The sequence below is a fragment of the Sycon ciliatum genome, chromosome 2 (assembly GCF_964019385.1).
Source record: "Sycon ciliatum chromosome 2, ocSycCili1.1, whole genome shotgun sequence".
Classification (NCBI taxonomy): domain Eukaryota; kingdom Metazoa; phylum Porifera; class Calcarea; order Leucosolenida; family Sycettidae; genus Sycon; species Sycon ciliatum.
Window position 1 is genome coordinate 46,692,359 of NC_088644.1, and position 12,582 is coordinate 46,704,940.

Genomic DNA, 12,582 nt, shown 5'->3' on the forward strand with positions numbered 1-12,582 from the left:
CTGAAGTAAACATCGATGCATTGATAAATTTGGACCAGGATGAAGAAGCGGCTATAGAGAGAAAGAGCTCGCTCCAAAAGAACTGCGTTTGCCGAGTCCAGCTGAGGACCTGGGAGGCTCGAAAAGAACTAGAATGTCTCATGGACTCCGTACCAACTCGATTGGAGAGCTCAACAGTGCGTGTCTTACTTTCCTGATGAAGCACGTACAGTTTGTTATGGACGGTTGTAATGCCAGGTCTAAGGTCAAATGGCTAGTGCCACGTGATTGTAAATAAATAATAATAATAATAATAATAATTTAATAACGAAGGTACGTGTTAGGTCGTAAGTATCCACGCAAACACACATCCAGTCAAAATAAGGCACTTGTCAAAGTATCCGAACGTTTTCGGTCCCTTCTCATCAAGGATTATACAGGGAATGGCTCAAGTTGGAAAGACTAAAACTTATATAGCGTAAAGATATGAGATAACAACACTCGTGACAAGGTGAAAAAAAGTATCAAGTTCAGCACGACACAAAACTCGAAGGACATAATAATAGCGACAAGAACATAGTGAGCAAATTAAGTTACATTGTTAACACCTCGACGAGGAGTAACACCAAACAATTGTAGCGACAACACATTTTCTTTTTGTACGCAAAGTTCAGGATCTAACTTACGGATATACAAAGCTTCTAACACAGCCAGATGCAACGCACATCTACCACGTGACAATATTGAGAACACATTATCACTGTACAACTCACGACAATTGGTACGGGCTGACAGATGTTGCTTGATGGACAAAGTGCGATTCTTAGCTCCGTTGGGTGTAGTCTCCCCCAATGTCCCGTCATCTCGCCTCTTCGCGGCATCACCACTATCCGTCTCTTTGCTTTTCCGCGGCCTAAACGTGGAAGGCCGCGGAAAAGCAAAGAGACGGATAGTGGTGATGCCGCGAAGAGGCGAGATGACGGGACATTGGAGGAGACTACACCCAACGGAGCTAAGAATCGCACTTCGTCCATCAAGCAACATCTGTCAGCCCGTACCAATTGTCGTGAGTTGTACAGTGATAATGTGTTCTCAATATTGTCACGTGGTAGATGTGCGTTGCATCTGGCTGTGTTAGAAGCTTTGTATATCCGTAAGTTAGATCCTGAACTTTGCGTACAAAAAGAAAATGTGTTGTCGCTACAATTGTTTGGTGTTACTCCTCGTCGAGGTGTTAACAATGTAACTTAATTTGCTCACTATGTTCTTGTCGCTATTATTATGTCCTTCGAGTTTTGTGTCGTGCTGAACTTGATACTTTTTTCACCTTGTCACGAGTGTTGTTATCTCATATCTTTACGCTATATAAGTTTTAGTCTTTCCAACTTGAGCCATTCCCTGTATAATCCTTGATGAGAAGGGACCGAAAACGTTCGGATACTTTGACAAGTGCCTTATTTTGACTGGATGTGTGTTTGCGTGGATACTTACGACCTAACACGTACCTTCGTTATTAAAGTATTATCCGCCTCCGACTTCTTGTAAAATAATAATAATAATAATATCAGAAAGGAAGAGTGTTGTGACAAACCATACCTCTACACACAATCTCAAGGAGAAGATGAGAGACCAACCACAGTATGTAGCGTGGCAAAATAACTTCTGACCATGTGCTTTCAGTATTTCCGCAAATGGGAGGGACCTCGATCTGAGATCGGGTCTCAGGAGCTGACCTCCCGTCTGGTGTTTCAGATGAAGACACTATTTGCAGAATGGAAGCAGTGACAGCTTGTATGCAGGCAGGAATACTATTTGCCAAACAAACATCATCCCATCAATGAATGACTATGTGCAAAAATGGTTTCATCTCGCAAGGACGTTTTAATGCACCGACTATTCTTCCACAATCCTGCATCAAAGTTGGAATGGAGAGTAGCCAATGGAGAAGCGATCATGTTTTATAATGACAGAAAGTGGTGGAGCTCGTGGGAGATATTGTGCTAGCTTCAGAGGCGGGTCGACGATATGCATAATTTCCTGGAAGTTTGAGAATGTGCAGACTTTCTTCTCTTTTTGTCCCAAACCAAGAGCATTCTATCCCTTACTGAAGCATTATAATCAGCAATATAAGGCAGTTTTTGGAGCATTATGGTTGGCATTATATGAACATTTTCGGAGCATTATCCGCTGGACCCTACTTGTCGATCAATGCCTTGTTGATATTTTCCAAATACTGTTCTAGTCCCTTTAAGGCACACTATACATGTCCTTAGGAGGGCAAAGGAAATGAGGCACCTGACAAATGCCATCACATGTGAATATGGTTCATTACGTCTGTCAGCCAGCAGAGATGCGATTCTTTTATACAGGCTGGTTGCCGAACGCCGAAAACCACTTGACGCCGTCATGACCACAGGGGCAAACGACGCATTTTCGACGTTCCGGACCCGCTCCTCATACTTGCTTCATTTTTCTTGTTCATGTCGGTGATAGACAGTGGCCAGTGAAGGTTCGAGGCAGCATTAGGGTTAAACACCCGTACATCAATGAGTGTGCGCTCGAAACGACTGCCCCACAATCACGCAAACACGCACAGATCCTCAGTCACTTCCTACTGCCTGCTGATGCTGTTTATCGTGAGGAACCTGCTGCCAACAGACATCCCGCTGCACACCCTAATACCATTTCAGGAATGTTCCTGCAAAGCTGGAATATGACTTTAAATCCGTGCCATCTTCCGTCTGGGATAGTGTGAATGCAGAGCTCGCTGATATTGACTGGAGCTGGCACCTGCGTGCCAGCATCGTCAATGATGCGCTTTCGCACTTTTCTTCCATTCTCAACAGTGCCCTTGAGAAGCACCTCTGGCCATTCGGACAGCAGCTGTATCCTCATCGCTGCCCACGGCCCAGTCAGCCACCCTGGGTTGATGCCCATCTCCGCACAGCAATGAAGTGGAAATATGATCTCTATAGGATTTTTAAGAAGTACCCAACCCAACAAAACAAACAAGCATACCAACAGCAGCGAAATATAGTGAAAACCCTGACGCGGAAAACGTACAGAGCTTATATCCGCTCAGTGTAAACTACTTTGCAGGGTAGACACGTCCATCGCTTCACCAGTCTGTGAGACAAGCAAGAATTCGAAACGTATCACGGGAAATTCCGTCACTCACCACAGGGACTCAGCAGGCGGCTGACCCTTTGGCCAAAGCTACAGCATTAAACGCCCAGTTTGCCTCTGTGACCCGGCCAGATGACCCGCTGCTCTCTATTCACCCTATTCTCACCCCCTTGAAGCCCTCAGGTTCTTTCAAGTCCATCATCACCAAAACTGCCACTGTCCGGCGTCATCTGAAGAAGCTTCCGGCGTGCAAGGCATCTGGTCCCGACGGAATCCCCAACCGGGTCCTCAAGGCCCTGGCACCATCCATAGCATTCCCTTTGTGCCATATTTCAACATGTCATTTACCACGGGCCTATTCCCTTTGACATGGAAAACAGCGAAAGTCATACCTGTATTCAAGAAAGGTTCCCGCCTCGAACCTGCAAACTACCGCCCTATCTCTCTTCTTCCCTGCGTGTCCAAAGTATGTGCACGCATCTTTTATGACCACTAATACAGACGTGTTTCGCTGTTTCTGAGTCCCGCACAATCTGGTGTGCTAGGATAAGGGATAACAGAGCGCTTGCTGGCATTTGCTTCTTTGACTTGGCCAAGGCGTTTGATACCGTCTGGCATCGAGGACTTTTGGCAAAGCTCGTGGATGCATTCAGAGTACGCAAACAACCACTCTCCTGGCTGAAATCTTATCTCTCTGGGCGTTATCAGTACGTAACTGTGCTGGGCACATCCTCGGCGGCAGAGCCAGTATTGTCAGGCGTTCCTCAAGGATCAATTATTGGTCCCCTACTATTTATAATTTACGTAAACGACTTACCTGCAGTCTTCCCTGGAACATCTCTGTTTGCTGACGACACGACGCTTCTCACCTCATCAGCTTCCCTCACTGGCCTGAAAACAACTTGCGTGCTGGCATTCAGGAAGTTCTTTCCTGGATGTCGTCCTGGAAGTTGCCCCCAAATCTATCAAAAACCAAGATCATGCTCTTCCCGCCCCAGCCGGAGTTCACAACCCTCATCCATACCACTTTCCCAAATCCAATTGACATAGTGTCTTCTCACAAACACCTTGGCATTGTGATTGACTCTGCACTCTCTTGGGTACCCCACATCGTATATATCTGTAAAAAATCAAGTAAATCCTTAGGAATTCTCTCTACCCACTGCTCCTACCTCCCACTTTCTTGCAAGCTCCTTTTTTATTTAGCCTACCTTCGCCCAATATTTGATTATGCCGATACGTCTTGGGTTGGGTTATCCTCTTCCGCTGCTGAAAAGCTTGAAATACACCACAAGAAAATCCTTAAAATTCTCCTCCGTCAACCCCGCATGCTCTCATCATCCGCCCTTTATATAATAATAATAATAATAATAATAATAATGACAGTTCGCATTTCACTCATTGCATGACGTCAACGCATCTGTTAACAATTTCGAGCCAAGCAGCTCTATCAGAAGCAGATTGCACAGCATCCAGAAGCGACAGATTAATGCATTGTAAGTCTTTCTTGACAACGTCGATCCATCTCAGACGTGGTCGTCCTCGGGGTCGTCGTATGTCTGTTGTGTTGATCGACATCAGGAGGGCTTGGAAAGAGGACGATTCTTCGCCTTCCCTCACTACATGGCCGAACCACAGCAGTCTCCGTTGCCTGCAGACTTGGGATAGTGGGGTCTGCTCGGTTCTGGCATACAGCGCTGTGGTCGAGATTCGTTGTGGGTATGTGATACCAATGATGGTACGTAGTTTCTTCCGGTGCCATACATTGACGACGTCGGTTAATGTTTGCGATAAGGTCCAAAGCGCACAATTATACAGCAAGACAGGCAATATCAGGCAGGAAAACATACACAGCCTGGAATTCAGGTTGTGGCGTTTCCATGGAATGCCTGCAAATGCCCGATTTGCAGCAGACACTCTGGCTGCTATGTCTTCTGCTGTGCCTAGCATACTCCCCAGCAGCTTCACCGATTTCCAGGAATCATCTTCCTTGGTCATAGTGAAATATTGAGTTTTTGCCACGTTCAGCTTCAGATTGTCATCCGAGAAAACGGGTTCACACACACGGACGCAGGGCCTGCTGGAGAGCCGGGTCAGCCGGGTCACGCGCCCGGCTGGGGAACTGCACGACCTGGCTGAATAGATAACACCGGGTCCAGTCTGACCCGGCTGAAAAATGTCTCAAACTGACAATGGATTCCTAAAATACCGGTATTTCCCGACTCGCGGACCCCATCTGTAGCGCAACCGTACACCATGGTACACACTACAGTCTACAAGCGACAGACTCGGCTAGGGTCAACTGGGGTCAACTGGTTCCAGCGCGATCTGGCCAGCGGCGAGCAGGAAGTCAGGACATTCAAAGTCGATGGGGCAGTCATGCAGTCAAAAGCGTATCTATTACTTTGGCTATAGCTTTTGACACAGTTGCATTCATCCGACTGGTGATTTGGACGATGGAGCTCGCAGCGAAGAGAAAAAGAACTCACGCTTTCCAAGACTCTTGGAAGAAAGGTCGACCCTGGCTGGAATACGAGCATGCCAGTCTATCCATGTCATGTGCTTTGTGCAAGACTGGCCGAAATTTAAAAAAAAAACTTTGGAAATCCACCGCCGCTCGTGTTCCGGGAACACGAGCGGCGGTGGATTTGCTCGCGATGCGTGGTTGAGAGGTAAGAACTCACTGCTTCGAATTATCGGCATGCTGCTCGGCTCCTGGGTGCTGCAGTGCTCTATTATGTGAACATGTTCGTCCTGCTACTAGCACTAATTAGAAAACAGAATTCCAATTTTTCAAATTGTTAAATCAGAATCCAATGGAACTGCTTTGCATTCTTCACGTAATGTCGTTTACCTTCTACATTTGCAGACTTTGATAGTTCGCCTTGTTGTTCTCTAAACGATTTCCGGTAATAAATTCGCCTTTCTATTTTCCTGCGTTTTGAGCAGGCTTTTTAGTTGTTTTTCTGCCGGATGATCTGACCCGGCTGGCCTGCATGCACCAGGTACACTCTGACCGGGCTGTGTTGAATGTCTAGAGCAGGCCCTGTGACGGTTTCTTCCACAGATGATCGCTCGTTCTGATGGGCAGTGGTGTCGTCTGCGTATTGTGTGAAAGTTGCTGGTAGGTCTGACGCGGGTAGAGCTTGCTCTCGGATCTTACGCATGGAACCTTCGGCGTAAGTTATAAACATTATTGGTGACATTGGGTCACCCTGGACGACGCCGATGTTTGTTGGAAATGGTTTGCTTAGTTGTTTACCAAGCTTCGTGCGGGCTGTTGTGTTTGATACTAGGACTGCAGTGGTGGACGTTGGTGCGCCAGCAGTGGCTAACCTCTCCAGAGCAACCTGACGAATGACAGTGTCAAATGCACCGCTGAAGTCCAATAGTGCCGATGAATATGACCCCTTATATAATCGCTCACAAAACCCCGTTATCACATTGACGCAGTGCACACCTGGCTCCTCTTGTCCATTCTATTAAGCTTGAGTTGTGCCCACCTCATCTCATGTGTTTTAATTGGTTCTCTTCTCTAAGACCTAGAAACTCGCTCTTACTCCCTAAGTGTAACTCATCCACTCTTTTGCGCTCCCCTCTCTTTATTGCTTATTCTGTTTGGCTCAATCTACCCAGAGAAGTTAAGGATCTGACCTCGCTCCGCCTGTTTAAGATCCGTGCCGCTCCCTATTTTCCTACGACATAAATAGCTCAATATCCACATGTCCTTTGCGTATCTGTGTTTTTCACTGTTTTTATTAAACATTATCTTTCTTTACGGAGTTGTTGTTGCAGTTCATTTTGCTACTCTTTCTTTCCCCTCCCCTTATTTTTATTTATCGCCGTGGTTGGCAATTCACCCACTCTCTTAACACTGGCCGGTGTTTCCACCGAGTCTTGAGATGTTGTAATAAATATATAATATAATCCACTGACACCGACGTCAAGACGTGGCTGGTCCTCCATGATTGCCGTGCGGTAGCGAAGGCGCTCTCCGGTTAATGGTTGTAAACTTGGCACAATGGCCACATTATTGCATATGTTCTTCAAGAGTGAAGCCATTACACCTCTAATCTCGTTGTCTTATCGATGGAAAACCACCAGCTGGGCATGATAAGAGATGGCTCACAGAGGCGGTTATCCCACATACACATGATGACGTCAGCCGCTGGGGTGTCCAGCCATACCGTAACCAAAGTCCATCTCTGAATTCACCTTTCGCTAGGTTGAACCCATAGCGACGTAACGGCTTACAGGTCAGCCAACTGGAAGCTACCCTCTCCCTTGCCGGGTCAATTGTTCGGACAAACGTTGGCGAAGAGTCCACGATAACAGACGACAGTGCATCTGACTGGCCTCTTTGATTGGATGACCTCGATTGGTTCTTCCTCTTCCAGACAACATCCAATGCATCTTCGAGGGCGTGGATGCCTCCCTTGATTAGTTGCACAATGGGATCAGTGTAAAACTAGATTTGAAGGCTGCATGATTGCGAGACCACCCAGCCGACAAGGCAATGCAAAAAGACGTGTCATTGAGTCATTTGGTGAGGAGCGGCCAGAGATGGCTGGTATCAGCTTGTGGTGGATGGCCCTTTCAAGTGGCTCCTATGCGTGCTCGGAGACCTCCATAGTCCGGCACACAAAAGACCATTTGCTTCGTATGGCTTGGCACAAAGCGGAATATGCTGCATGGGGCTGACTCTGAGCAATCTCGGCCAGTCGCAAAACTTCATCGGTCCACTGCCGAACTTTTTTGTGGACAAAGTCCTTGCAGAATTGGGAGGTCCCTATCTCAGCCCCTAAGTAGCGTGATCCTTCACATGTTATTGATATATCAGTACCCTGGAAGAGAGACTTGGCCTTCTCCATGCACCGCTCTTTCACAACCAGCACTGATTTTGCAGGATTGAGGAAATATCCATATTTAGGGCCATCTCCAACAAGAACATCCCACCAGTCACGCAACCCCGAAGGCTCAGCTGCACCACTTGTGCCCATGGCGGCCTGCTTAATGACCTTTTGATCAATTGCATTGAAAAAGATGGGATGGGGCTCAAGGAGTGGCGGTCCATCCATGATCGCATCCTCGCCCACGGGCTCAGCTGCGGGATGTTTCTGCTGCAGTATATCCCAAACCGACGTGCCATCATTGATGGCATCCAGTTGATGCACTCCACCACATTCTAGATGTCCCCTGACACGAACACACCAATCAAGTAGCTAGTGAGCCAATTGTAAAAGTTCCCAGAAAGCCCGAATAATCTTAGCTTACAGAGTAGACCTCTAGTCCATACCGAGTCGAAGGTCTGGCTAAGATCAAAGAAGCAGAGTAAGCTAAATTGTCGAGTGTCCTTGGATTGATTTAAGGCCTGTACCAAACGCAACAGCTGGAAAAGACGTGGAGTCCCCACGACGTAAACCGGACTGGGAAGGGCTGAGGAGAGGGTTCACATGAGTATAGACATAATCAAAGACTACACGTTCTCAAAGTTTGGATATAGTTGATAAAAGAGAAATAGGCCGGTAGTTGGTTGCACTTAAGCGCGAGCCCTTGTTCTTATAATTATGGGTGTGACTATTGAGTGCTTCCAAAGGGAGGGAAATACGCTGGTGGAAAATGTAATGTTGAAAAGGAGACTAAGGGGGTACGCGATTGTTGGAGAAAGAAGTCGAAGAAGCTCATGACTGGTGCCATCAACGCCCGTGGCCTTCTTCAGCTTTAATTGAGTAATATAATTCTTGATGCGGGACGGGGTTGTGAAAACAGAGGTGAGTGGAGGTATGTGGTGTTGTAGAAAGTCAGGCATAGACCAAGAAGGATCATCTTTGGTCCCGAAGTTTACAAACTGCGTATTTAGCGCATCAGCAATGGCAACCGGATCCGTATGAACAGTATTCCCCTCACAGAGCTGGGCTACGCCATTACCATCCGAAGAGGCTGTAGTACCTGATCGTGCTTGACGGACAAACGGAAAAAGGTTGGGTGCTAGAAGGTTGCTGTGGGCTGAGCTGAGGGACGTCAATGAGGAGACTAACTCAAGATGGGCTATGCGAGACATATTACGGGCCTTGTTCCGCTCAGATTTGTAATGGGTCTGGTTGTCAGGAGTGGGGTATTTCCTGTACAGGCTGTAGGAGTCTTGCTTGTGCTTTAACTGAATTCTTGAAGTCCAAGAAGTTCTAAGGAGTCAAATATAAGTAGTCAAATATATTGTGTATTTGACTAAGCAGTCAAATACGCGATATATTTGACCGCTTAGGTATCAGGGAAATTAGTGGGGTCAAATACTAAGAAGGCGATAAATATATATAGAGAGAGAAAAAGAGGAGGAAGAAGAAGAGAGAGATAATGGACTTGCTAGGTATGACGAATGTGTACAGCTGCTTACCTGTACTGAAATTCTTTGCATATCCAGTGGAACAATTACAGACGAAACCTCCTTTTTCAATATCTGTGCATGTTTGGCGTTTTGGATCACAAGGGGAATCTGAACAATTGAAAGCTACAGAAGTATGTTGAAATACAAGAGCACACAATAATACACTGCATTGGTAAAGACAAGTTACAGTGAGAGAGAATGTCTGACAAAACCATAAGTATAAGTTCAAGTTGGTCTCTCCAACTGCGCTTGCAAATTCCAGGTAGAATTCCTTTTGGGTGTAGATTGATTGCTCAAAACCCTTGAAAGAAGGAATCTTGAAACATGGCCTACTCGACGCAAGTCATCCAAAATTCCCAAGATCAATAGTAACGTGCTTCTCAGGAATCGCAACATGACTGTAGCCGGGGACCAAATTGGCGTTCATGCCTATACCACCACTCATCCCTTCACCCTCGGTACCTGCGTCCCTCCTATCATTGTCGACTGGTACAGCCCAAGTGAGGAAATATCTCCGTAATCTGAAAACTGGCAAGTCCCCTGGTCAAGACGGAATTACCAACGAAGTTTGGAGAGCTCTTGCTCCGTCTGTTGCCTATCCTGTGTCAATTATCTTAAATATGTCATTTCGCGAAGGGAAATTCCCAGCCATGTGGGAAACTGCGGTAGTCGTGGCCACCTACAAAAATAGAGGACCACGCACCACCCCCAGCAACTATCGCCCTATCTCATTGCTCTCTACTTTATCAAAAGTGTGCGAACGTGTTGCATATGACATCATTTATGATCATGTTCGCATTTCACTTTTGCCAGCACAGTCGAGCTTTTGTCGGGGTGACTCCACCAGGTACCAGGTTACCCGCCTCGTGCAAGACATCCACACCGCCCGGAACGCCCATAATCATGTTGGTTTAGTTTTCTTCGATCTTGCAAAGGCCTTCGACACTGTTTGGCACAGGGGTCTCTTAGCTAAGCTGCGAACAGTATATCGCACTGATGGCAAGGCTATCGGCTGGCTCTCATCGTATCTCTCTAACCGACATCAGCTTGTACGCCTCTCAACTGTGTTATCGGAGCCTTTACCCGTTACTTCTGGAGTCCCCCAGGGTTCAATCCTTGGGCCACTGCTATTTCTCCTGTGTATTAATGACCTCCCCGATATTGCCCCTGGTGTCAGCCTTTTCGCTGACGACACAGCTCTGCTTTGCTCCAATGCTTGCCCTATAAGACTGCACGAAGGCATGCAAGATAGCATTAGCAAGGTTATAACCTGGATGCATGTACTGTATTGAACAAGCTAGAAACCCATAACCGCATGCTCCTTAAAATCTTATTTAGCAAAGATCGTCGCTTTCCCTCCGCTAGTCTTTACGAAATTGCCAAGATCAGTCCCCTTTCCACTCGACAGAAGTACCACCTCTGTGTTCTCATACATAAAAAAATTCTAAATAGAATACCCTTGCATATGCAGGCTTATAATTGGTTCTCCGAAACACGGAATACCCGGAACTCATTCAGTCTTCCACGCGCTGCCTCCATCCTATTCACTAGATCCCCGATCTTCGCTGGCTATGTGTTTTGGGCAACATTACCAACGCAGGCCAAGACCAGCACGTCGATGGATAATTTTGTTGCTACAATCTCTGCTCAATTATAGGTTTCATGTATATCCTGCTGGTTTGCCTCCTCCTTTGCCTTCTTTGCCTTTTATTTGTATTCTTTTCTCTGTTTTACTGCTGTGGTTGGCTTTCACCCTTGTCTCAGTTTTACTGGCCGTCATCATGATGTGCCATGAGATAATGATATAAATACAAATACAAAAATGCACATAACATTTTATGGTGTGAAACTCATTTTTTTGCGTTTGACTTCGCATTGCAGCCGCTCCTGATGTTCCTGACGTGGAACTCTTTAAATGCTCTTTCAAACTGCAGCCAGAACCAGCGTCCCAATGGGTAGGATACAGCTAGATAACAGCTCTATGCCACTCTGAAACTCATCCCGCGAGAAAGCCAGGTCTCTTCACCTCAGAGCCGCTGGACCTTTAGCTGCATTATCGCAGTAGATTGTAATTCAAGTACGCACAACAACCTTAAGAAGACAATGGTGTGGTGATTCTTGAATAGGAGGTTGCCAGCCATCATCAATACACTGACCTACAATCTAAGCTAGATGGACACTTTGAAGTGGTTAAGAAGACAATAATTTTGTCTGAAGCTGCCAGCAACCTGATGTATGCAACCTGTGCTCAATGGTTCTAGTCTACATTCTGTAGACAGGAGTAAACTCCTTGGTCACTATCACCCGCAAACTCAGCCAACTGTTTTGGAAACCTGTGATGTCAATGAAAAACATTATAACATATGGACTCACGTAGGCGGCAAGGCTCAGTACGGAGGGTTGTCCAGGTTCCTGGGAATTGACAGTTCATTGTTGACTGTATTGCACTTTGATCTTTCAGGAAATCAGTCTTGCACTTTACAGTCAACGTTGTGTTCTCTGCTGAAATAGTATCTGTCGAATATATTCCATTCATTGGATTTGATGGCTGATTGAGTTTGTCTACAGATAAAAGCCAGGGAAAGGGAAAATTACTACTACATCAAACATCGGTGTTCGATCAATGTACATCAGTATGGGAAGAAATGGTTATTATAATCATTTTGCTTGTTCGCGTTGACATCATCAAGCAAGCTTGCCTAAGTAAGTAAGTAAATTATCGTATCCGTTCCCGAAGGGAACGAGCGAAGCCAATGAGGAGCACACACGCATTCCACTGCAGGATAGGCAAAAGGGAATAAGTAAGGATCATCCAGGCAAAACACACGAAATGTCAGCTATTTACTTCAACAGCGTTAAAATAATATATCTGGAAACGGGTTACTACAAAATGTCAACTATTTACTTCAACGAATAACACAGGAAAATGATAATACAGATATCATTACAGCTGATGGTACATACATGTAAATGCAGTGGCGAAATGACGACATAGTAATAGAGTATACATGATAATAACTACGGTCGCGAACCGCGTATACGCGCGTAGTGGAAAGCTACACAAGATGGGTAACCCATTTTTAACATACATTAAG

At 46.0% G+C, this 12,582-nt stretch overlaps 1 protein-coding gene across 2 annotated transcripts in view; it reads right to left on the minus strand.

The window, feature by feature from the left end:
- Positions 1–12,582, minus strand: part of LOC135810916 (fibrillin-3-like) — a 128,515-nt gene that overhangs the window by 89,020 nt on the left and 26,913 nt on the right. For both annotated transcript variants that reach the window (XR_010552458.1, XM_065324305.1), the window contains exons 2-3: positions 11,861–12,049; positions 9,497–9,610 (exon numbers count right to left, since the gene is read on the minus strand). Coding sequence is in view for 1 of the 2 variants with exons in the window: in XM_065324305.1 (XP_065180377.1) it covers positions 9,497–9,610; positions 11,861–12,049 (303 nt within the window). In the remaining variant the exon portion in view is untranslated. The remainder of the gene's footprint in view (positions 1–9,496; positions 9,611–11,860; positions 12,050–12,582) is intronic.